The sequence below is a fragment of the Corvus kubaryi genome, unplaced genomic scaffold (assembly GCF_017639235.1).
Source record: "Corvus kubaryi isolate FWS band 111438036 unplaced genomic scaffold, C.kubaryi_AGA036_p1.0 37398, whole genome shotgun sequence".
Taxonomy (NCBI): domain Eukaryota; kingdom Metazoa; phylum Chordata; class Aves; order Passeriformes; family Corvidae; genus Corvus; species Corvus kubaryi.
The window spans coordinates 1,123,834-1,147,795 of record NW_024581137.1 but is presented as its reverse complement, the minus strand read 5'-3'; the positions used below and the strand labels follow the sequence as shown (position 1 = coordinate 1,147,795).

Genomic DNA, 23,962 nt, shown 5'->3' with positions numbered 1-23,962 from the left:
CCCAATCTTTCTGAAAAGACTTTTGCTCCAAGTGATTGTGTACGTTAAGGGAAAATCAGAAAAAACCACCAAGCATTTAAAGGAGTTCTTTAGGTCTGTTTCTACTGCCACAAAAATGACTGTTCATTGTTAGCAATGCAAGCAACTGGTATTGACAGTAAGTACAGATAAAACCCAACTCCATTTCAGCATAAAAACCTGTGTGTCCTGAGCATTTGAGATTGTGTTGAATGCATTTTTTCTTAGAAAAAACTGGCAAAAACTAATATAGTCTGCCACCTGTGTCAAAAGGTTTCAATATGTACCTTATACTCCCCCTATGGTATATAAGGTCAAAAAATAACTCTAAAAGGATCCTATAACCCCTGGCTCCCCTTCCAACATTCCCTGCTACTTTGTCCCAAACTATTGCTTTTTAGTACATTACAGAAATCAGCTGACTATTTCACAAACTTTAGAAGAGCAGAAAATGAGAAGACAAATAAAGATAATGTAGGAAAGGGGACACTGAAAATTACAAACTAAGCAGCACTTCCGAGCATGTAAAATTAACAGTGAATGGTTGTATCAGATTGTAAATCAAACTAGAGAGAGTGGTGGCTCTATCTTTCTGGAGCTGTGCACTGAACTTTCTAACCTTCCAGGGCAGAAGTGTGAAAAAACTGCTCTGTCTGTGGCAAAATAAATGTAAATAATACTCTAAAAGCTTATTAACTCCACACTATAATGTAGTTTGTAGGAATTAATACAGCACTGCTAACTCTAAAGCAGGTGCAGTTATATTCCCATAACCCAGCTTACAAGAAGTCACCCAACAGTGCTCTACACAGTGTGCACAATCTCTCGACAAATCGTGATTGTGGCACAATCAGAAATGACTGTCCTCTCTTTCCTCAAGCTGCTCGAAGCGTACACCCGGCATTTGGAAAAGCAAGGAAAGGTTTATCAAGAGAGGGACAGAAGAAATTATGTTTGTGCAATTGACTTGGAAAGTTTAACTGCTCAACACAAAAGAAGCGCAGTTTTGCAAAGAAGAGCGAGAGGCCATGACAGGACTGACAAAGCACCTGCACAAGCACGAGGCAGAAAGTGAAGTGCTGGGTCACTTAACTTGCACAGGCAGTCATCTTAATTTCAAATCCCACTGGGTTCTGTGCTAAACAGCATAATACAGATGTTACCCATATGTCAAACTTAAGCAAGATCAGGTGCTAGTTATGCAACTCTATATGTCAGAGTAAAGTTTCTGTGATAGCTGACTATCTGGATGCTATCTTCTACTGAATACAGTATTAATCTAGTTTTTACATATGTGTTACATTGTACCCTTGATAAAAAGGGCTGAGTTCAACAACACATCTAGAAAATACTCTTAATTTCTAGTGAAGCCAAACAGCAAAAAAGCAAAATCGAAGTGTAAAGAAAGCATAGTAGTACTTAGAGACAGAGTTTCATTGAAATTCCAAAACAAAACAAACCTTTCCTAGAATAAGTGAAAATACCTGAAGTCAAGTGAATTTCTATTAAGGATCACAGACAAGCAGTTATTCACTCTGCGAATAAATTCAACATAGAATCTGGTTTTAATGGTGTAAAATGGTTTTACAACAAGCTTTCAGAATATCCAAATAGTTTCAAAATAAGGGAATGTGTTTTTCTTTGTAATTTTTATCATTTACTGTATTTATATTCATAAACACTGTCTCTCCCTTTCAACAAAAAGACACCCTCAATTTTCTTTCATTAGCAATTAAAGAAACATTACAACGTTTTACTGTCTTTTTGTAATAGGAAAGTATTAGTGAAATAAAGACATTACTGCTTTGTTCCTCAGCAGCTGAAGTCCCAGAATGAGATCTTCATGCTCAAGAAGTATTATTTAAAATACATTTTGCTTTTCTAAATACTTTATGGTATATTTTTGAGTGGGAGGTGATTGCCCTTTTCCTCTGTGAAGGGGCATTAACCATGGGTAGCTTTTTTTAGTTCAGGCAGTAAACAGATTTCTGAGTTATATTCAAAGTCAGGCGTTAAGAATGAGAGCAAAACCAAACCTGTAACTTGTGCTTCCTGGCACTTGTGGTCTGGAATGATTTTCACCTACTGTCATCAAACTGCACATAGAAATATTAGCAGCTCCTGGTAATAACCAGGAGGTTATTAGCCAGTTTTAGGATGAAAAGCAATTATGTGAGAAGAAAAAGCCTTGGCTCGATGCTGAGCACAGCTGCTATGCTCAAATTTGAAAACCAGCAATTTAAAAACACCACGTGGAAGTAATTTACAAGGAGCCCCCACTGCAATCCCTGGAGGCTGCACTGGGACCTTGCTGGGAAACGAACAGAGGCAGTGGAGCCCCAATAGCTGGAGTTCCCAACGCTGCTCACAGCACTGGCTATAATGCCAGCACAAGCTTTAATTGCAGCCCTGGGCAATAGACTGTGCTCCTTAAAGGCAGATCTGAAGGGAAAAATCCCAAACCCACTGCCTCTGGTAATCTGACCACTTAACCTCCGCAAATGAAAAGGAAAGGTAACTGCAACTACAGCTGCACAAGTCACTGTATTTGGGCTTTACTACTGCAGTTAATACTTTGACTAGAATGAAATAAAATGTCACTTAGAGATTGCATACCAATATTGTTATTAAAAAGCAACACTAATCCTGTATCCTTCATATGATTGAATGAGATTGATTCTTCAAAGAATGCCATTTAAAACTTTGAATTTCCTACCTGGAGATCAATGTCTAGATTTGAGTGGAAACCTTGTAAACATTCTTAAGATGCCTAGAACAAATACCTGAAACTGCTAAAAGAAACACAAGGTGCAATCTTTCCTTGGTAATTAGGGTGCTTCGAGTGCTGACTTAAGGATTCTGAAGTCCTTCTAAAACATAAATTTTATTATGGAACAAGGGGGAATGGTTTTCAGGTGAAAGAGGACAGATTTAGATTAGATATCAGGAGGAATTCTTCCCTGTGAGGATGGTAAATCACTGGAACAGGTTTCCCAGAGAAGCTGTGGATGCCCCATCCCTGGAAGTGTTCAAGGGCAGGTTGGACGGGGCTCAGCGCAACCTGATCTAGTGGAAGGTGTCCCTGGCCATGGCAGGGAAGTTGGAACAAGATGGTCTAAGTCCCATGGCAGGGGGGCTGGAATGAGATGACTTAAGTCCCTTCCAATCCAAACCATTATATGATTCTCTGATTATTAGTATAATGAAAATTGCTTTCTTCCATTAAATTAGTAACACTTCACTGATGTTGGAAAGACGAAAAAGCCCATTCCTAACTACTAATTTGTGAAATTTAAATTAAATTCACATGGACTAAAAGTTACCAACTGTAATATTCACAACAAATTTTTAATTTAAAGTCTCTGAAGAGAAAATGTCTCAAGGGAGATAATATGATGATTTCTCCAAAGCCTTTCTGAGTCAGAGACATCACTGGAGCCTGGAAGCTATGGCTTCATCCGATTATAAAGCCATCCATAACTCTAATCTTCCTTTCCTTTATTCTGTTTTCAAAAGAAATCCTCTGCCAAAAGATTGTTAAATAGCAATAGGCCTGTAAATCTACACTGTAATTTTTTTCAAACAGTGAAGTCAAAGATAAAAAAAAATTACCACAATACCTGTGGCCAGAATACAGTTGTTCACCTATGCTGGAGGACAGATTCAATGGGAACAACTTGAAAACAAGAACAGCATTTCCACTCCACCTTCCCTGCCCATCAGCTTATTGGTGGGATGGAGAGGAGAGACAACCTGAGCCCACTGGAGGCAGCAAGTGTGGAGCCCTCTGTTCCTTCGGTTGCAGCATTTCTAGAACAATGATACCCTAGCATACATAAGAACTCCATGGCTGCTAAATGCAATGATTCTTCAATTTAGACTGCTGAAAATATCCATGCCAAAATTCCAGAAAAGGCTCCAACAATATAAGTTACAGGCCAGTGAGGAAGAGCATGATCTACAGCTACCCTTCAGAGAAAGAATGTGTTTTTAGTCTCTTACTGACCATTATTTATGAAAAGTTCTGGCCTTAGGTACAGCAAAAAAGCAAGTAGTTGGAAGAGGTTTGTCCTAGGGTTCTTTGCAGGGAAGCAATCCTCTGCTGACACGGAGAACAGAACGCTGCCTCCTCAGCAGCAAGTGACTTTTCAGGTCACTCTCATAGCTATAAGCAACTGTGGGCTGCACCATGACCTTACTGCACAGAAAAGAATCCACTTAGTTTCACATCACAAATTTTTTTCCAAATATGGAAAAATCTAATATTTTTAAACGTAGCTTTGATCTTAATTTTTTCTTCTGTATATGAAAACTTTTCATTTCACTTTTTTCCTCAATGAACTGAAAAGCTTTTTTTATGTTTATTCCTACCACCCAAATGTTTAGGTACAGTTAACTGAGGATATTACCACCTATGTCTTCAAAAAAGCTAGCAAGTATTTCAGCATGCTTTTCAGAGGTGATATTATGGCATAATACATATGAACAATTAAACTTTCCTACAATTTCCTACAGTCTGTATCAAGAGATTTGGGCTGAATTGAAGTAACTTTGAAACAAAAAATTTTCTTATACAAAGATGTCACAGGAAGGATAAGCAGTCTGAATTAGGTTAAATTGTCCCTCAGTACATAAAATTTAAGGGAGAATGTGTGACGTAACTCAGTCCCATTTCTTCTGAGTAACCTCAAAAGAACTTATCTTTCACATTCTGTCTCATCTGTTTTTTTTTCTTTAGCATTAGAGTGCTTTTTTCTCCTTTCAAATTTCTGACTTGATTTTTAGAGTCACATAAGGCATTTATGCAAGTGTCCAATACCCCTTTGTCTCAAACACTTCAAATACAGATTTCACTGTTCTCTACCACAATTACCACTGGCTCGTTGGAGCAGGTGATGAATAAATATCAGAAATGACTAGTCTTGTCCATGATGAAAAAAAGAAACACTTTTCCTCTATTTCCATCTCCATACACTGAGATCTACCTTTGTACCATCTTGATTTTGATAAAGGCATGCTTCAGGTTAGAATATCGAATCTGGCAGTGTTATTATATCTAGTTTGGTAGATTGAGAAACAATTATTCTAACAGTTTAAGGAATATTACCAAACCTTAGAAAAAAGCTTTTATGAGATTTCTTTCACATATAATTAATTTAGATATTGACTTGTATGTCCTGGATGACTACATTTAAATTAAAATGCATCCCGCTGAAACCAAAGCTGGTCAGAAAAAAGCTATATGTTTATATACTCAGTCGTGAACTGCATGTTCTTCAGTATCAGTTCCCCTACTGAGAAATCACAGGATTTGACTAGTAAACATGCTTAATAACTTGCAAGCTTGAAGGAAATGGAAACCATCTGAGTGCTCAGAATTTCCACTATGCAAAATATTAATCTTGCTTTTTCTATTTCAATTAGCCCATCCTTTATGTGAAAAACACCTTATGGGACATCTGAGAGTTTGTTAGTCGCTAGACACCTAGAATCACAGAATAATTTAAGTTGGAAGGGACTTCTGATGGTCACAATGTCCAGCACCCTGCTTGAAGTCAGATCAGTTCTATAAAGTTACTCAAGGCTTTGTTCAGGAGCGTTTTAAATATCTTCAGATATGGAGATCTAGGACCACTCCTGGAAACCTCTTCCAAAGTTTGATCACCCTTGAGGTAAGAAGGTTTTCCATTATACGAAGTAATCCTTGTAATTAGTGTCTGCTGCCTCCCACCCTATCACTGCACATCTTTGGGAATTGTCCACCTGTGTCTTTTTTAAACTCTCATGCTGCTGTTGACAGTTGCTGAACTCTCACCACCACTATTAAATGAGTTGCCATGAGTTTGAAAGGGTACATGTTTTTTAAGAAAACCCACTAGGTTTGGATTTGGTGGGGGGAGGGCTCTAGGCAAGAGTTTTAATACAGCATGGCTTTTTCTACTAGGACAGACAATTAACCATTAAACTTTAAGCATTCATATTTGATCTCTGAAGGCTTGATACTTTAATAATAATGGCAATAAAACCATCAAGACGATGAACTAAAAGAAAAAAAGAGGGCAAAGTCACATGCTTGAGTTTAGCTTTATTTTTATAAATTCAAAACTCATAATTTGCTTTTTCTCAGAGAGCCAGGATAAGAACATTGAAATTACAGGACAAAAACTGATCACCAAAAAGGAAAACTAATTTAGATTTATCCAAAGTTTTTTCCCCTCCCCTGTGTAACACTACCAATCATCAAGCAGAAACACGAGTGAGTACACCTTCAACAAACAGATGGTACATTTAAATTTAACCACAGGGTTTCCCGGTATTGCAAGAGGAGCAGAAGTAAGAAGGCAGAAGGACTGACACTTCAAGTGTCCTGCTGTAGAGAGATGCAACAAAACTATCTCACTGCTCATTGTGTGACATCTCAGAGACAGGAGCAGTTTAGTTACCTTCAACTACTTTTTTAAGCTGGGTTACTGCGTAGCTACCCCATTTCCCTATCCCTCTTCATTTTATGTCTACACTAACACCCAAGCTGTTAACAGTATGCCACAGCAGGAATAAACCACTGCAAAGAGACTTTGGATAAGCATCTCTATTAAAATGTGTAGCCACAACCTGAATAGTGGGAGACTGCAACAGACCAATGGCTTGGAGAAGTTATGTTAAAAGTATTACCACATACTCTTTTGTGACCAATTTAGAATTTCATAATCTGATGAACTGAACCATGCACTACTACTGCAGCCTATTGGTACTATCAGCACATTCTCTTCTGAAGAGTAATATTTGTGCCACTGGCCCATCTTTCAAGTTCACCTGTACCTGCAAGTCCTAAAAAACAAAACCAAAAAAAACAGCAATAGAAGAGAAACTCAAGCTGCATGCTCAAGTTCAAGTGTCACATATTACTAAGTGTCCTGATTTCACTTTAAGCAAACCTTCACCTTAATGAAATGAGGCAGTGAGTGAGTCCCCAGGCAATAGTCTGTTGCACTCAAATTCTGTTACAGTCTTTTTGTAGAAATAAGCACTATCTAAATATCCAGAGACTGGAATACCTAGAGAGTCTATTGATGCTATACAAACAGAATACTAATATACATAAACTCCTAGAGGGAAGGGAAAGGAAGAAGGAGAAAATTCTTATACAAATACATCTTTGGTGTTCCTTAGTTCACAGAAGCTATCAAGCGTGCAAAATGAACAAAGACTAATATCACTGTAGTCTTTTCCCAGCCAACAAAAAAGGCCTGGTAAAGACTAGAAGTATCCATACCTGTTCCCTTTTCCTTTAACACAGGTGGACATTTCAGGGATCTCACTTTGCTGCACTCGTCGCTACAGCTCTTATCTTGCAGAACTTTACAGCAACAGGTTAAAAACTTGTAACACCTTACAGCTGTACTGCTCATCTGTTTTAAAACAAGACCATATCACACTTTGTTCTCAAAGCTACCCTTCCTTTAAAGTAGAACGTATATTTTGCTGATACACAACAAACAACAGCTTTGTCTTGTAATTTTGCAAGACTCTGAGAATTGTCAGTCTGGCTAGTAACTGAAGCACATTTTTGCCAGAAGCTGTCATAACCTTCTTCTTATTCCTAGAGATTTAAAAAGAGATATGCACAATCTAAATTTCTTTAAAAATAAATTAATCTAATTTGCTAATGAAAGAACACTTGCACAAGTTGTTTAAATACTGTCACAAAATACCACTGACATATTAGGTGAGAAATTCTAACATTCTATTAAAAATGACACATGGCAATTTGAGAAGGCACAAAGCCTAGGCTCTGATTGATTGTTTCTGACACTTCATTGCCAAGGGGAGACATCAGTAGGAAGCTGCTAATGAAGTGCTGAGGGCAGCACGACATCAGTATGCTAGTATCAAGGAACTAACCTGCTTTTATACTGTTTAGGTTATATAAAGAAATAGAAATTTGGGTAAAAATCATTTAGCATAAAAAATACTTAGTCTATTTGTACTACTTCTAATCAGTCCGTCAGAGCAAGCCTTTTTTGGACATAAGCCTCATTTAACAACTATTTTTTGAACATCAAAATATTGTCAAGTGACCCCTTGACAGTATCTGCTCTCATGTAGTTTCACTTAAAAACACAAAAGAAAAGAAACTATGGATGCTGAACACACCTATTGCAGTGCTCCCCCCCATGAGCATTTTGTAGAGGATAGCATACTAATGGCCCAAGCCTAATAAGCAATGGGATTCCTAGGCAGCTAGCTAGGATGAAGTGTCATCCACTGCTAAAACTCACTTGCACTCTGGCCCAGCTGGTAAGTTTCTTCCTGACAAAGAGAGGCAGCTCTGAAGAGGCCTGAACAGGCTTCCTTCATCGGTGCAGCTTGATGACTGTCCAAATGGTTTTTAAAAGAGAATGGGACAGTTCTCAACATATAGTCACTATTTTATCTGGAAATACCTGCTGAACTGGTGGATGGCGTTTAAAATAGTATTTCTTTTCCTAATAGTGGACGTGATCCAGGTTTTTGCAGCCTGCATTTCTAAAGGGAAAAATCTCAGCTTTTATGAAAAAAAGTACTAGGACACTAATCTGCATATTCTCTTTCAAGTCATCCCCAAAGGCATTAGTTAGTAGTGTAGCCAACCTGCAAGTACACTTAGCACATTATCCTTGAAAACTGCTGAGAAGCATTTAGGGCTTAACCCATCTGGTTACTCCATTAAAATGAGAAAACCAAGAGTGGGAGGAAACTTGATTTGAACTAATTTCCTAACACTTCAACCTGAATTACAGATTATTTAAACTACCTTTGAGGCTTTAAAGTTCTTCAGCTCAGAGGCAAACACTAAACTTCTGAAATGCAGCAACCAAAAATGCAGTCTCTTATTGCATAGTCATGATCAGAAAATACTGTAGAATAACAGCCACAATTATGGACTTTACTCCAGAAGATGTAAGAACCCAAGCACCTCACCCTAAAAAGAAGATACATAAAACAGTTGCTGATACAATATGCACACCACCCTCCCATTTTTTACATCTCAACTTTCAAAGCTTTCTCTCAATGAGTCCTTGTTATCACATGTTTTAACAAGACACTCTCTTAGCACAGTGCTGGGTTTCACCATCCCAAGGCTAACTGAAAGCTTATCTTTTGCTTAGAGAGACTGAATATTCATCACTACATACATATTTCAGAGAAAAATAAGGGTTTTTTTCCTTTTCAGAGGTTGAACTCCTTTACTTCTTGTTCAGCAGAATATAAAGCTGTTCAGAAGCCACAGTCCAAATGAAATTGAAAACATTATGGTGAGAACAAAAGACAGGCAAAAAAACCTGCTTTCATTTACCTGCATGCACAAGCTTTCTGCAGTTATCACAGCTGCAAAAGAACCCAAACTATGGCTGTGTAGAGCAACTGGGATACAGTAGGGCTTACTAGCTCAAAAACACTGCTATAAAAACACAGATAAGCTGTGTTCAGGATAGATTTATTCACACATACTATGAACAAACCCACCCCCTAAGATGGCTAAGCCAGCTTGGATCTGCCTTGACTTGCTAATTTTAACTTAGCATTACCAGATATCAGCTGGCTTCATGAAGCATTATTTATTTGTCAGTGAACTTCCCTCCTCAATAAGCCTGATTAGTTTGGTTTTATTATAACAAGAGCCAAGAGATACTTACCAGTGTGCTCCAGCTAACAAAACCACCTCACATAGTTAGCTTTGGAGAAAACTATTTCTGCTTTTACAAGAAATTTAAGGATGACAGTGAAGACAGAGCAGTTTTGAAACGGTCTCTACTGAACTGGGCAATGAGACTGCTTGACTCTACAGACAAGCATGTAGCTTTTAAGTGCAGTAGTGCTGAAATATGAGCACTGTGTATATGGAAGCATCCTGTGTAGCTAGCCTACTCAATAGCCAGAATTAGGCATGGAGTAAGTTAAGGAAAAAGAAAAGTAGTAATCCATAGAACAGTGAACAATAAGCCCAGTAGCTGAAGAGTGGTCTGTTTCTACAACAAGCTCAATATTAATGTGATTGAATACCATGCAGGTTCTGATATGATCTCTGTGTCATGGTATGACAGCTATATCCAGTCCTCAATACCTCTGTGATGAAGCAAGTTTGATGCTGGAGCATTGAAATATCTAGGATAGGCAGCTGTCTGTGTTAATTTCAGAGAAAGCAGTATCATCATATTTGCTACAAGGAGTGACAGGGAATATTGTCCAGAGATGACTGTGACCCCTGGCAATTAGAAAGTGCAAGCTCATATACAAACCCTGTAACAATACAGAGTAACAATGATGTTCTCACAAGATCTAAAATTAATGCCACTACTGTAGGCATGAAAAAGTTACCACAGCACAGCCATTGGGGAATTATTAATTTTGTGACTCATTGCAGCAGAGAATCTTGTACATCAGCAGGGGGCTCTAGCTCTGCAGCTTTTCCTAACCTCTATTAAAGTTGTACATGGAATGGAAATAGTGGTGCTGACACAGGAGCTAGAACACTCGGAGCTGAAGGACTATCACACAGAGGCAGAGTTGATTGGCTGTATTCAGTGTGCCTGAAGCTGGCACCTGACAAGAACGAAGACTACCAAAGCAGAGATGTTTTCCCTTGAAAATGTCTCTGAAGTGAGCAATTGCAATTACGCATAAGTAAATTTAACAATAAATCAGCTTATGATAACTGTTCAAGATCAGCTGATTAAAAAATAATGGTATAAACTAAACTGTCCTTCAATGCTGTATGTAGAAATAACCCGGCCTTTGTGTCACCAAAATGGACTTGCATTTTTATTGTCCCAGAATTCCAACCACAAATTAAGTTTGCTAGCAGACTAGCATTATGCAAATGTTTGCAAAGATTCTTCATAGCACTTAACACACATTATGCTATATTGCATATCTATATTTCTTTGTATGTTGAAATACAAGTATCAGAAGATCTTGATAAAACAAAAGAAATAGTTATGGAAAAACAATTCAGACTTAGACTGGGACTTGAGCAGACACCTTTAAATATCACTCACGGAGAGTAACAGCTCAAATTTAAATTTAAAAAAATGTTAGACTCGTGATGAGGCTCAATCAGGCCCTGTATGCAGCTGCTCACAATTTTGTTAGGGATCAGCTTGCAAATCGTTTAACATGGCTCAGGCAACTCATTTTTAACTGTGGCCAATTAGTGTTGACAGCCTAGCTGCATTTCATTTAGCATATGGAAGTAGACGTATATGTTAAAATAAGGTTACTGAACTCTATTTAAAGAGGTTTTGCCCCATTTTTGGTGAGTAAACAAACAGCTGAAAAATGCTTTCAGCTTCTCTTTACTAAAGCCAGCCAGGTAAGGATGCAGAGACAATGTACTACCAGAGTCCTTTGAAAAACCTCCACAGACTGTATGGGAAAGCCTTCTCCCCTATAGAATAACCAAAACCTTGTATATACATTCCAGAGGTGGAAGCTTTATAGAACTATTTTCCATTTCACATGGAGTAACATTAGAATAACACATTTGCTATAAAATCAGACACAGTTTACAAGCCAGAAATTGTTCATATCTGCAGTATCACAGAGCTCAGGATTTATCCTTATGTGCATAATCTTTACTCTATGCTTAGCAGAATGTCAGCTACATGGAAAAAGAAGCTACTCTTCTAAAAACCCAACTTTACAATGAAACAATTTTGTGAACACCTTTGGGAGAATGGCAGAAGATCTGAATCAACTATTGATTGAATCAGGAAAGTATGAAAACTATGTAAGATGGCAGAAGCATCTTTGCTGACAAGTAAATCAGACCAATCTTGGACTAACTAAGTTTTGCCTGGATTTCCCTTATTTTCTACTGACAATCCATCAATCTGATTGAGTTTTATCAGATTCCTCAAAAAGAAGTAAGTGTTGAAATAAGCATGGCTGCTTCTTTAGTTGATGTCCACTTGCTGCAGCCCATTACTAACAACTATTGTAGCACAAATATTTGCATTTATGATTAAAGTACCTGTTAAAATAATTAGGCATAATATAAGTGAAGTTTCAATAAAAAAGAGGGAATGGCCTGAAGCTGCACCAGGGGAGGTTTAGGTTGGATACTAGAAAAAGGTTTTTCACCCAGAGGGTGGCTGGGCACTGGAATAGGCTCCCCCAGGGAAGTGGTCACAGCTCCAGCCTGACAGAGTTCAAGGAGCATTTGGACAATGCTCTTGGGCACATGGTGTGACTGTGATAGCACTGCACAGGACCAGGAGTTGGACTCGATGATCCTTGCGAGTCCTTCCCACTCAGCTTATTTTGTGATTCTGTGAAATGTTTTTTATTTTTTTCTAAAAAGCCTGACCAGCCAAGAACTTGATTGATCATGTTCATTTTGCTCAAAAGTCTTATATCTTATTTTAATTAACAACTTGTCATGACTGCTATCAAACTAATTCTTACATATATAGGTAGTCTCCATTTTTATCTACAAAATGCAGATATTTATACCATGTGTCATCTGAATGCCAAAAGGTTACAGTATGTTTCCCATATATCCTTATGACATACAAATTACAAAAAAAACCCTCTAAAATGAAAATAAGGCATCCAAGTACATCAAAAACCGTGCTTAAATAGTATTTTCTATGCAACCTGTGCAGAAAAACAGAAATGATCCACAACTGATTGTCTACGTGAGATAATACCAACTTTGATAAAAATCCTTTTCCTATTTTGGTAATGAGTTGTCTCCTTGTAAAACATGGTATTACATTAAAAAAGCCTCTTTCCAAACACTTCTAAAAAGCTTGAACCATGATGCCCTCTTAAAAAACAAAAACGAGCAGACAACCAGCTCTATGCAGTTAGTGCATTAACTAATGGTCTGCAGAGAAATATCAGACCAAAAAAATAGGAAAATATATGTTTCACATTTTGATAATCCATTTGAATCTCACTAGCTTTATCTACACTACATGTATTTTGGTGCTCCTTCTATTAGGCGAGTAACAATCAGACTGTCACTGTTTCTGGTCAGGATGATTTACAATTTAAGCATGACCAATACTGATTAAAAAAAAAGTTCATGTCTTCTGTAACTAAAAAACAAAAGAGAAAAGCAAGAAAAGCATAGCTGCTTTTTAAAACAGTTTCCATTTTTTCAGAGGAAACTGAATTCTTCAAAGCAAAACAAACAAAGGCAGAAGCAAACTACTGATGGCCAGCTTCTTTTAAGTGCTCATCTTTCCCCTCTCCAATGCACCGTATCATTATCTTAATTCTATCCTGCTGATTCTCATCGCCAAGCTATTAAAAATAGTATTGGAAAACTTCACTCAGTTTTCTCTACTAATCAGATGAGATACAGGTGAAATAATTGCTGTAACATTATAATACACTAATGCTCAATTACTTCTCTGTTATTTAACCATACTAGAGAAGGGTGAATGTCAAAATCCTAAAATAGGGGAGAAGCAGTAAAAATACTTTCCTTCTTATATAACCACTTTAAGCTATGTCCTTTAAAAAAAACACATTATATTTCTTGGTGCACCAGCCAGCCATCACCCCAGTAAGTCCTTCATGAAGACAAACCAGCAACCTGACTCCTAGCATTGAACCCTCACCATTTCTCTCCAGAAAACTCATCTCCCATGGAAAGAAAGCAAGCAACACATTTAGTCTTGCTGGGTAAAGCCATTTGGTAATAAGCACTCCACAGTGAAAACAAAAAGCCATCCAGAGCATGGGGGCCAGATGGGATGTGAGAGTCACCATGTGAAGGAAGGTGACAATAGGGCTGTCAGTAAGGAAACAGCACCAGGAAGCACCAATGGACTGAGACCACCCAATCTGAGTCTCCTCAGGCCTGCTTATATCACAAGATACTTTGGCAAATCCTTTTCATACAGTCTCCTACTGTCTTGATGAAGAGCAGCATGTTTACCTTTCCTACTTCTCAGTATGTGTACTTTCACTAATAGTTACTTCAAATGTTTTTACAAGTTCACTTAGAGTGAAAGCTGTCTAATAACTGCCAAGCAAGACCTCATCACTTACAAGGACCAAGGTGCCTCAATGACAATCACTAATAACAGCAAGTGTACACACACGCTCATTCTTTTAGCTTCAAAAAGAGGTACAATTTATAAGAAGCTAACCAAATTTAGCATCTGATCAGTTTATGACATAGTACATGCTAAGGCGTCAAACAAGAAAATCTGTATGCGAAATGTAGTTGTGGAGATTCAAAGAACTGTTAATGCGCAAGTTAATTGTCCAAGGGAGCCCAGGCAGCTATTATTTGCTCTAGAGACCACATCCTCCACATTAAATTAGTACTTTTTAACAAACCAAGAGGCTAACCACTTACTGAGATAATAGTTTTCACCAATTTGAAGGAGAAAAACACTCCCTCCTAATTCACTGCATGGTACAGTCACTAACTTGAAATAAAAAACAGAAATTAAGGGATAAATTTGCTTAGATAAAAGCAAAATGTAGAGTGACAAAATGTAAGAGCATAAGTGGCCTTATGTAAGAGCACAATGTTGCAATTTCAGTCTTTATATATAGCATATAAATTACAACTTAGTTAAAGGAAAAGAGTGTGCAGAATACATTCTAAAGCAACAGAACTATGCTGATGCAAAAGTAGTTCATTAGGCAATTCCCACTAAAGAAAAATCTGTATACTTAAATGCACTGGTGCACAGAACATACCATTGCAATGTGGTGACTTTGCAGCTGCTGACCACATATCCCAACCAGATGGTAGGAATCTTTGCAGCTCCACTCACTGAAGTGAGAGATGGGAAAGCTAGACCTTGGACTGGTATCAGATTCACTCCCTCTCTTCCCCTGTCCCAAGTCCCAAACTGAGAGGAATTTAAACTAGGAAAATATTTTACCTTAGATGGCAGAGATGATGACACTTGACAAGATACAGATGCTACTCTCAAACACCGTGACCAAAACACAGTAACAAACACAAAAGCCTAAGCATCATACAACTGGTAAACTATGTGTGCACAGCTGTTCCAGGATGTTAGTAATTCCAGGCCATCTTGGATGAGGAGGTAGTGAAAAACAATCAGAAATCTTCCCGCCTTACTGAACTTGTTTAATCTTCTTGCCTTACTGGAAGTTTCTTTTGAACTTCCTTCCCATCAGTGAAGCCCATACTGGGATCTGTTGAGGACTGGTCCTGGAAGTACTGACACACATGAGAACCTATGGCTGTCTGCCTTCTACTGTTACCATGGATGTAGCAGCAGCCAAGATATGAGCAATTGAGAGCAGGATCTTGAGCTCAGCTCAGGGTATTTTCTTTTTCCTTTATCACTGACATGTTATGAGGGAGCATCTTAGATTCTTACTATGCATTTCTACTATTTACATGGATTGGTGAATTAGAAAGCATCTGAAAAATAACATAAGGGAACTGTACTGACAGCCACAGCTCTAAAAGGAACAGATGTGAATAATCTGTAGCCAAAAGGAAGAGAGGAATGGAAACTCTTGACCTTGTTTACTTACTTCTTGGTTAAGTAATTTACTATACACAAGAATGTAAACCTAATTATGAAAGGGACACTTAAAAAAGGGAAAATCTTTATATAAAGCTGACTCATTTTTAAAAGAAGTTAGCACAATGCACAAGGCTAAAAACCACCTTTTGTGTCTGCAACAGGTACCACAAAGAAAGAATACATTTTACAGAAAAGCAAAGTCAAGGTCCATCAGGAAGCAATTAGTACGTAAAACTGCTTATTTATAACACACAGGACACAACACTTAGGATTAGGTCAACTTAACTAAGTAACTGTGCATGATACTATCCCCATCGTAAGGTTCTCTCCAAATATAATTTAGGAATACAAATTTAGCAGAAAATGATCCCTAATGAAAAGGAATTAGCAATCAGTTCTGAAGAAATAGGCTCACAAGATGATCCATGAGTAACCTCTGGGAATGAGAGCTACATGGCATCCTGTACTGAGATAAACAGTTATGAAGACATGTACGTCTTCACGTGGTTCGTATGTCATCCCCTTCTTTTGCGCAACTTGCTTTAGCTAATAGATCTTATTTCTGGAAACAAGTAAGAGTCATCTGAAGCCTGGATTCCACTTTCTGTTTTTTCTCAGTAAACTACAGCAGATCCACACAACATTGTACTGACTGGTAGGTCAGGAATTTCCACCTAGCCCTGACAAAGGATGACAGTGCCACACAGTCAATCCCAAAGTGTGTAACAAAGGCTCCTGCAGGTGAACAAGTCCATTCCTGCTGAAATGGGGAAAAAGAAGAGCTGCAGACAGCCCAGTTTCTTCTCCCTACAGGACAGGCTTCTGCAACAGTTACTTTCCAACACAGACAGTGAAAGCAAAAGTAGGTAACTTTCCTGTAAAGTGATAGAACTGATCTTGAGAAAACAAAAGTCATCCTGGAACAGCTATTATGGACAAGAGGTTTCTAGTTAGTTGTTAACTGCATTTAAGTGTTTGGAAACCATTTCTTTAAAGATTTTTCTTTCGTGAAGATTCCAGCATACTAGATAAAATTCTATATAAAAAGCATTTTTATGGAATGATCTTTTGCATGTTATGTAGCAGATAACCAGTTATTTAGAAGTAAAAAATTATCCAGTCCTGTAAAAATGACTATAAACAAGCTAATTTGACCGGCAGTGTTGAATTCTGCTGTCCTTTACCGTTCTGTAACACAGACAAACAGCAACAATCAGTTGGAAAGCACCTGTGTCAGACTAGTACAGAAAAGGGGGAAAACATTCTCTCAACTGTGAGGCAGCAGCACCAGGAGGCTGCATATTTCCCAAGTAGGGATACATTCCTTATGCACTTACTCTGATCTGGCAATTGCCTTTGAATGGCAATTCTACTACATTGAACACTCTTGTGCTTCCACTTCTCTAAAATTCTAACAGTCCTCCACGTCAGAGGGAAAGGAAGCTACCATTGGATCTCCCAGATCTTTGGCACTGAAAAAGATACAAAAGGCTAAGTGACCTTAAACTGCAACCCAATAGCTAAAATGCTATTCATTTCTTTTGATTTACTTGGTATCCATAGCACAACTACAACTGAAAAAATAAGATAAAACTCTACATAAGATCAAATTTTAATACAGATGCCTATTCATGGTAGTTCTTCCCAATGGAACAGTCAAACAGCTACAGCTTTTTTACCAGTACAAGTGACAAACACACTTTTAAATAGGTTAAGGAAGGAAAGGGATTTAGTCTGGGAATAGATCATAATTAAATTATCTTTATCAGCTTTCATTTTGATTCTTCTAACAAAACTCTCTCACATATAAACGACATGCAAATTCTGTATTGCCAGGGGCTGTGTAGCCTTTCACAGATTTTTGCAAAGAAAAAGCAACATTTTCTTTAGATGTTAACTGCCAAGTTATTTATTGCTACTTATACCCATAGAAACAGTATATATGAATGCTTGCATTTCCTATTTAATTTCATTGAAAAAAAATCCCAGTGCCTAAAGCTAAAAGACTCCTTTTGATCTTACCTGATTTTGTGAGAGAATTCGGTAGAAATACTGAGGATTTAAAGCAGTTTTGAAGCGTTAAATGCAGTGCTGCCTTCACTCTCATTCCCAGCTCTACCCATCTTCTGCCTGCTCCTGGCACTAGCACTCATGCAGCAGCAATGGTGGGTTATTTCAGGAAGCTGGAAATGATGAAGATTAACCTGGAAATGGATCTTTTCTGTCCCAACCAGCTCCCTGAGCTGGCTTGGCATAGGGTCCTATGATTACCAACAGTGGCTTGGGACAGGGACACAGCAGTTGAGCCTGGCATGGCTTACACTGCAGCAAAGCCCCGCTGGAACTTGCTTTTCCTCTCCTTGGAACACATACTCCTAACTCAAACAGCCTCAGTATGAGCACCCAAGTTGTGGAGCAAGAAGTCACTGCTGTGACCGGAACAGACTCCCTTGCTCTGCCCAGGCAGTCTGCAGTCAGCTGTAGTTCTTGTGCCTGCCATAGCCACTTGAACGGATACCAATGAAGCAAAAGTAGAAATTTCACATATCTTAGTGACAATCTGATTCCAGAAAGGTTCTTACCCTTTAACATGTTTTGATAAAGAATGAGGTGGGGGCAAACACCTTTCTCTGGAAGTTAAACCAGTCACAGTGTGACCAAAATGAACTGAGTCCCAACAAGCAAGGCTTATCAAGCTTATTTTCACTTTATTTGATAATGTTCCTGACAGCAGACTCTCTTGTGTACACTCCACGAAACTTTTATATTTTATAGAGTATGTTATCACACATCATCTCTGTTTCCTAAGTGTACTCCCACATAAGGCGATAAAATCCTGCTTTATTATTTGTGTTACATTCCTTCTACATGAACACAACACCTTTACTAAGGTGATGCTAGCAGTCCCAAGTTTTCCTTGCCTCTCTTTTACAGTCAGCTCCCAGGAGACAATGACCTGCTGGGACTACCACATCCAGTTCAACCTCCCTGACATATATCCTGTGTGCTCCCTTCCTCCATGTCTCAACCCTAGTATTTGATCCTTGATAAAAATCACATGGGGAAGCTAAAATACCAAGAAAATCCCACCCTGCTTCTGCACCAAACAAGCCCCAAACATACCCCCCCTACTGGTTCAGCTGCCCAAGGAACAGAGACTGGTGGAAGGGAAAACTTTTGGCAGCAACTGTAACCTCAAATCATACTCCTGGAACCAAAGCTAAGTCAACTATGAAAAAAAAAGAGTCACTGGAATTTGGGCTTCATTTGTTCTGAAGTTCACATAGTCTAGTTTCCAAGCACAATATGCTGCTTCAGCAAAAGCATAATTTAAAAACAAATAACTGTAAATTAAGATGTTTATATTTGTAGGAGAAGTAGAAAAGCTTTAATTTCTTTAGTCATAAATGTAGCAGCAGAGAGCGATCAATCACTAAATGAATGGTGCCAAAAGATTCAGACTTTTTAGAAGGTTTCCAAACAGTATCTTTAAAAACAGAACAATAAATACTTTATGCAGTGAGTCTGAATAACATGCACACTTCATTTTGACTCAGTGCACACATTGCATCAACAATTCATTAATATTTTTCAAAAGCCACATGATTAGAAAAAATGTTAGTACATAAAATCAGAAACGCAACCCATAATACCAATTGTCTTTAAGTATCACTGATGATACAGATGGAAGGCACAGATGGATTCAGGGACTGGTATCATGACAAGAAGAAATACTATTTCTGGTAAAGTTTGAGATCAAATGGGCAAAACACTTTAGAACAAAAAGCAAAAGAAATCAAAAGTTGTCAACTCCAAGAGCTACCAGGTAAAGTTAAAAGCTTGAAGTCACCTGAAATTCAAAGGAGGTCATCACAGCAGTTGAAAGTTATCGGACATTTCCCTAGAATACCAGTTTAAAGTTCTTCCAAAAGCCCATCTCGAATTTACCCTGTACTGTATATATAAAATCTTTCTTTTGTTGGTGAAAGATGCAGTTCCTTTCTCACACTTTTATTACATTTCCTGAAGATAACTCAAAGCCTGTTACAGCTAGAACCTTGGAATGAGTTTAATCACAAGAACATGGCAAGTTATATGTTCCTGTCCCCACCGCAGTGAACTATGTAAGCTTGAAGATGCATTCAAGCTCCAGGGTCAATAGATTTTATAGTGAAGTCACAGAGGATAAATTCATGAAAACATGGTGCAGTGATAGGTAATTTTCTTCTATGAATCATTTAATATTATGTAAGCTGGTGGCTCATTTGAAAAAAGCGCATAGAACTATAAACAAAAAGTGAGCAGCTAGAGGTTCACAATGAATTGCAATAATGTGCTTTTGCATGAAAGATGTGCAGTTCTCTCTGCAACAGAAAGTTCCCTTCATCTGTAAAACAATTATAGTTATGACTTAACAACACTGCAATTACATGTCTATGGATAATGAGGCTCTATGCTCTAGTCTGTCTCCCTGATCTTCCATACAGCCTGTGCCTTTTACATCTGCAGACCTCTCTTCTCCCATCCCACCACTGACTTTTGTCCAGATTATTTTGAGATTTACTGTAAAAAAACCCCAGAGCAAAACTTCTCTGAAGTGACACGTGGCAAAGCTATCCACAGAGCAACTCCGAAAACACGTTAAACGTGAACAGCCTATATTTCTACTTTAAAGGTCTACTTACATACTTGTTCTGCTTTGCAGAACAGAACTCCATTTTAGCCTGAACCATACTTTTGTCTGCTGGGGCTTTTATTTAAAGTTACTGTAGTGGCATACAAGGTCAGTTCATACACATGCATAATTTAACAGAAGTTAAAACTTATGTTAGAAATCTGTCAGAATCAGTTATGCTCACCTCTTTATCCATACTCTCTAAATCCTCTTTACATAGAGTGTACAGGGGCATTGTTTCAGACATACTTGGCTGGCGTTTCCTCTTAGATGGACCAGGCTGCTCTTCATTTTCACTTACTGGTAGGTCTTCTTCAAACATCTGCTGTTGATGTGGCTGAACAACTCTGAAAAAATTCAGGGGTCTCACATAAGAAATATTTACTTGATTCAGAGCTACAAATAAAACCCTATAAACAATTTATGAGTGCCCCATATCTACGACTTCGCTTAATAAAACTCTGTGTTCATCAACAGGTTGGTCAAGTCTCCCGATTAATGCTTTTATTTTCAGTCTGACAGCTTAAGTTTTTATTCTGCCTTTGACAAGGAACTCACTCTCTTGCCTTTGCACTGTTCTTTTAAGTAATCATCAAACCTTTCTTGTTGCCAGGAGCTTCAGTAGTTGTAGAAGTGTTGCTTTTAAAACACATTAATGTTCCTGCACAAGTGGAGTTTCTCCATCACTTGACACATTTATCATTCTGAAAGCAATGCCTACGTTCTAATGCATTTTTCCTGATCTATGCTAGGCTTTTAATTTTGAGTCTCTAAGCATACCCTTCTATTTCTTAACCTTACAGACAAGAGTTCTGCATGTAGAAAGTGCACTTCTGCAGTGTCAACCTTTAGACATTTCCCACACGCTAAGCCTGGACAAGATGCAAACCAGGCAATATTTCTTTTAGGCTAGTCTATTGAAATATGACAGCTTTTTCTTTTAGTCTGTATTCTATCACATTGTTAATTGCTGTACTTAATTCAAACATGCAGGTACAAAAAAGATTATCAAATTATTCATTAAAATGATAAAATAAAGCTTCATGGGAATTGCTTTATGATAGTAATAAAAAGATAGACTACACGTAGAACAACAGCAGGAGACTTCTACCTTCCTTGGGTAAATTTTTCTGTGACTATTACTTAAGTACTAAAGACTTGTAGAAGCTAAAATTACTATACAATACAGATTAGCTACAAGTACTGGTCTTAGTACTTAGCCTCCTGGAACAAATTATAGCGGCCTAGCACCACCCAGAATCCAGTTCAAAAGTCATAGCTCATGAGTCACAAATTATTTATATTACCATAAGACTGCATTTGGAGAATGACTACCACAACCAGGTATAAAAGTGACTGTATTTGAAATCACAAGCAGTTTCAAGCTGCATCTACTAGGTGAGAGACCATCAACCTGTTTCTGAGGGTGACCGTGACTGAAAAAGGGTACAGTGTAGTCTCTGCTCAGCAGAGTTTCTATGCAGAATGGCTAATTTTCATCAAGCCGGGATTTACAAGAAACAGCTTTAGACCAAGAGTCCCCCACAAAAAAACGCCACTAATAACTTATGCAAATTCAGTCAGTCATAGGTAAGGTCCTACAAAATTGTTTCTCCTTTTGTGACCTTGATAACTTCTTAAGAAGGTTATCTAAATATCAAGGGTTTTTTTACCTCAGTACTTAAAATTCCAGAATGTATGAAATCTGAAAGCCATACAAACCTGTCAATTTTGCTCATTTTGAGAGCTCGTATTTCCCAAATACACACTTCTCTTCTCAGATCCCATTGATATGTGCAGGAAATTTGCATTCTTCTTTTGAATGGGAGGCAGTGAAGGAAAAGAGCCAAGGCATTGCCATGCTACCCAGATCTGCACTATCTGCTGCAGAAGACCCCCATCAGCACAGCACAACTCAGCAGCACAGCAGACACATGCCCCTTTGTGGTCTCTTATTTCTGTATAGCGGAATTTCTTGTGAAGCTAAAACAATTTGGATGCTGTGGAAATGAACTAATCAAACTATTTTTTTGCTAGAGTTTCTCACCACTGCTAAGTTTTTGGGTTGGGTGATTTTTTCTCCCCTCTACTACATTTTCTATTTTAAAGACCACACTATTTTCTTTTGCTATTAAATTCTCTCGAAAAGTAATTTTCATAGATAGATGATGAAAATAATACAGAATTCCACTATATTCTCCAAAAAGTTCTTTTAAATTATGATTTCCATGCCTTTTTAATAGGTAACCTAGGCAGGAAAAGCAGTGATGCCATTTACATTCTTAGCAAAACAGAGAATGGCAAAAAAGAAGCCATAGACATCACATACAACTTTAATAGACACAACTCTATTAAAAATATGACAATCTTGACCATTCCAAGAATTACAGAGAAGTTATATGTAGCAGGGCAGCCAAGCAGATTTTCTTAAGACTAGAAATAAATCAAGCATATTTTTAAAGAACACATTATCATATGGTTGACGAGAACGTCTCCTTTTGCACAAGAGAGTGTGAGATCATACTTGACTACATTACATACAAATATTAACTGTAAAATAACTGTATTAATAGCTTCTAAAGGCTTCTGCTTTTCCCAGTATTTTCCCACTGCTACTAGATAAGAAACACTGGGCCTTCCCATGAAACATTCCAAAAGCAATGTGAAACAAAGTCTTTAAGGTTTGTAAGACATTTTTATTTTGTTAAAAATATTTTTTAGGCTTTTACATTTTCAGCTGCTTGTAAAGTTCAATAAAAATTAAAGACATAAAAAGGCAGGAATTTGCATTTATTTCTAATCAAATGAGATTCATGAGTACTTCTTAAAAAATAACACCATATTCAACCCTGCAGAGGTTGGTTGGTGCTTGCCAGTCTTACATGCACAAGGACATATATGTGCAGAGTGGATTCACCATTTGTGCAGGTAACAAGCACTTTCCTTGATACAACATCAGGGTAAAAGCTAAAATAACATTATCATCATGGAAGTGTTAAAAATACTAAAATTTCAGTCACATGTTCAATTTGGCACTTCATATTTTTGCTATCATAACAATATTGATAACATTAAGTAGGAAATGTTGTAAGTTAAAGTAATTTATTCAAATCTTCAAGTATGGCTTCAGCCACCAACATCTTGACACACCTCTTCAAACCAAGCATTCGGTGCATCTTAGCATTATTTTAAACCAGGGTGCCACTTTTAACTTCTCACATGTAAATGACACCCATATTTTAAGCCTTGCCTCATCTGTTAGTGTATTACTAGTGTTCACTAAAATGTAACTTGCAGTATAACTTTTTTCTTTATTCTAGTCCAAGCTGTCATTAGCTTTTGCATTAGTTTGAACAACACTACATTACACATCTCATGACCCGTTACAACTTTAGTGTTTACTGCAATGTTTGTAGAATATTGCTTCTGTATGAAATGCAAATTGTTGAGATACATAAGGCATGTCAAAGCTCTGAAAAGCAGGTTATTTTTAGAGAGGAATCCCTCCTGTTCTCAGACAGAGAAGAGCTGCTGGCCGCCAGCAGCCCCTGAGCAGCATTGCATTCCCTTCCCTTCTACTACAGCTGCAAACTTTTTGTCACCCTTCCACTTGGGCTGCAACAGCCATGACAAAAAAGAAGCTACTCAAGTCTCAGAGCTGAGCACAATAGCAAGACCTGTCACTTGAAATGTTGACTACATTAACTGAACCATCTGTAATTCACTGGTGACAGTTTCACTGCAAATTGCA

The 23,962-nt window shown here is 37.8% G+C and overlaps 1 protein-coding gene across 2 annotated transcripts in view; it reads right to left on the bottom strand.

The window, feature by feature from the left end:
* The window catches only part of CTDP1 (CTD phosphatase subunit 1), a 102,437-nt gene that overhangs the window by 36,624 nt on the left and 41,851 nt on the right, over positions 1-23,962 (bottom strand). For both annotated transcript variants that reach the window (XM_042042839.1, XM_042042838.1), the window contains exon 11: positions 20,396-20,558. In XM_042042839.1, coding sequence (XP_041898773.1) covers positions 20,396-20,558 — 163 coding nt within the window. The remainder of the gene's footprint in view (positions 1-20,395; positions 20,559-23,962) is intronic.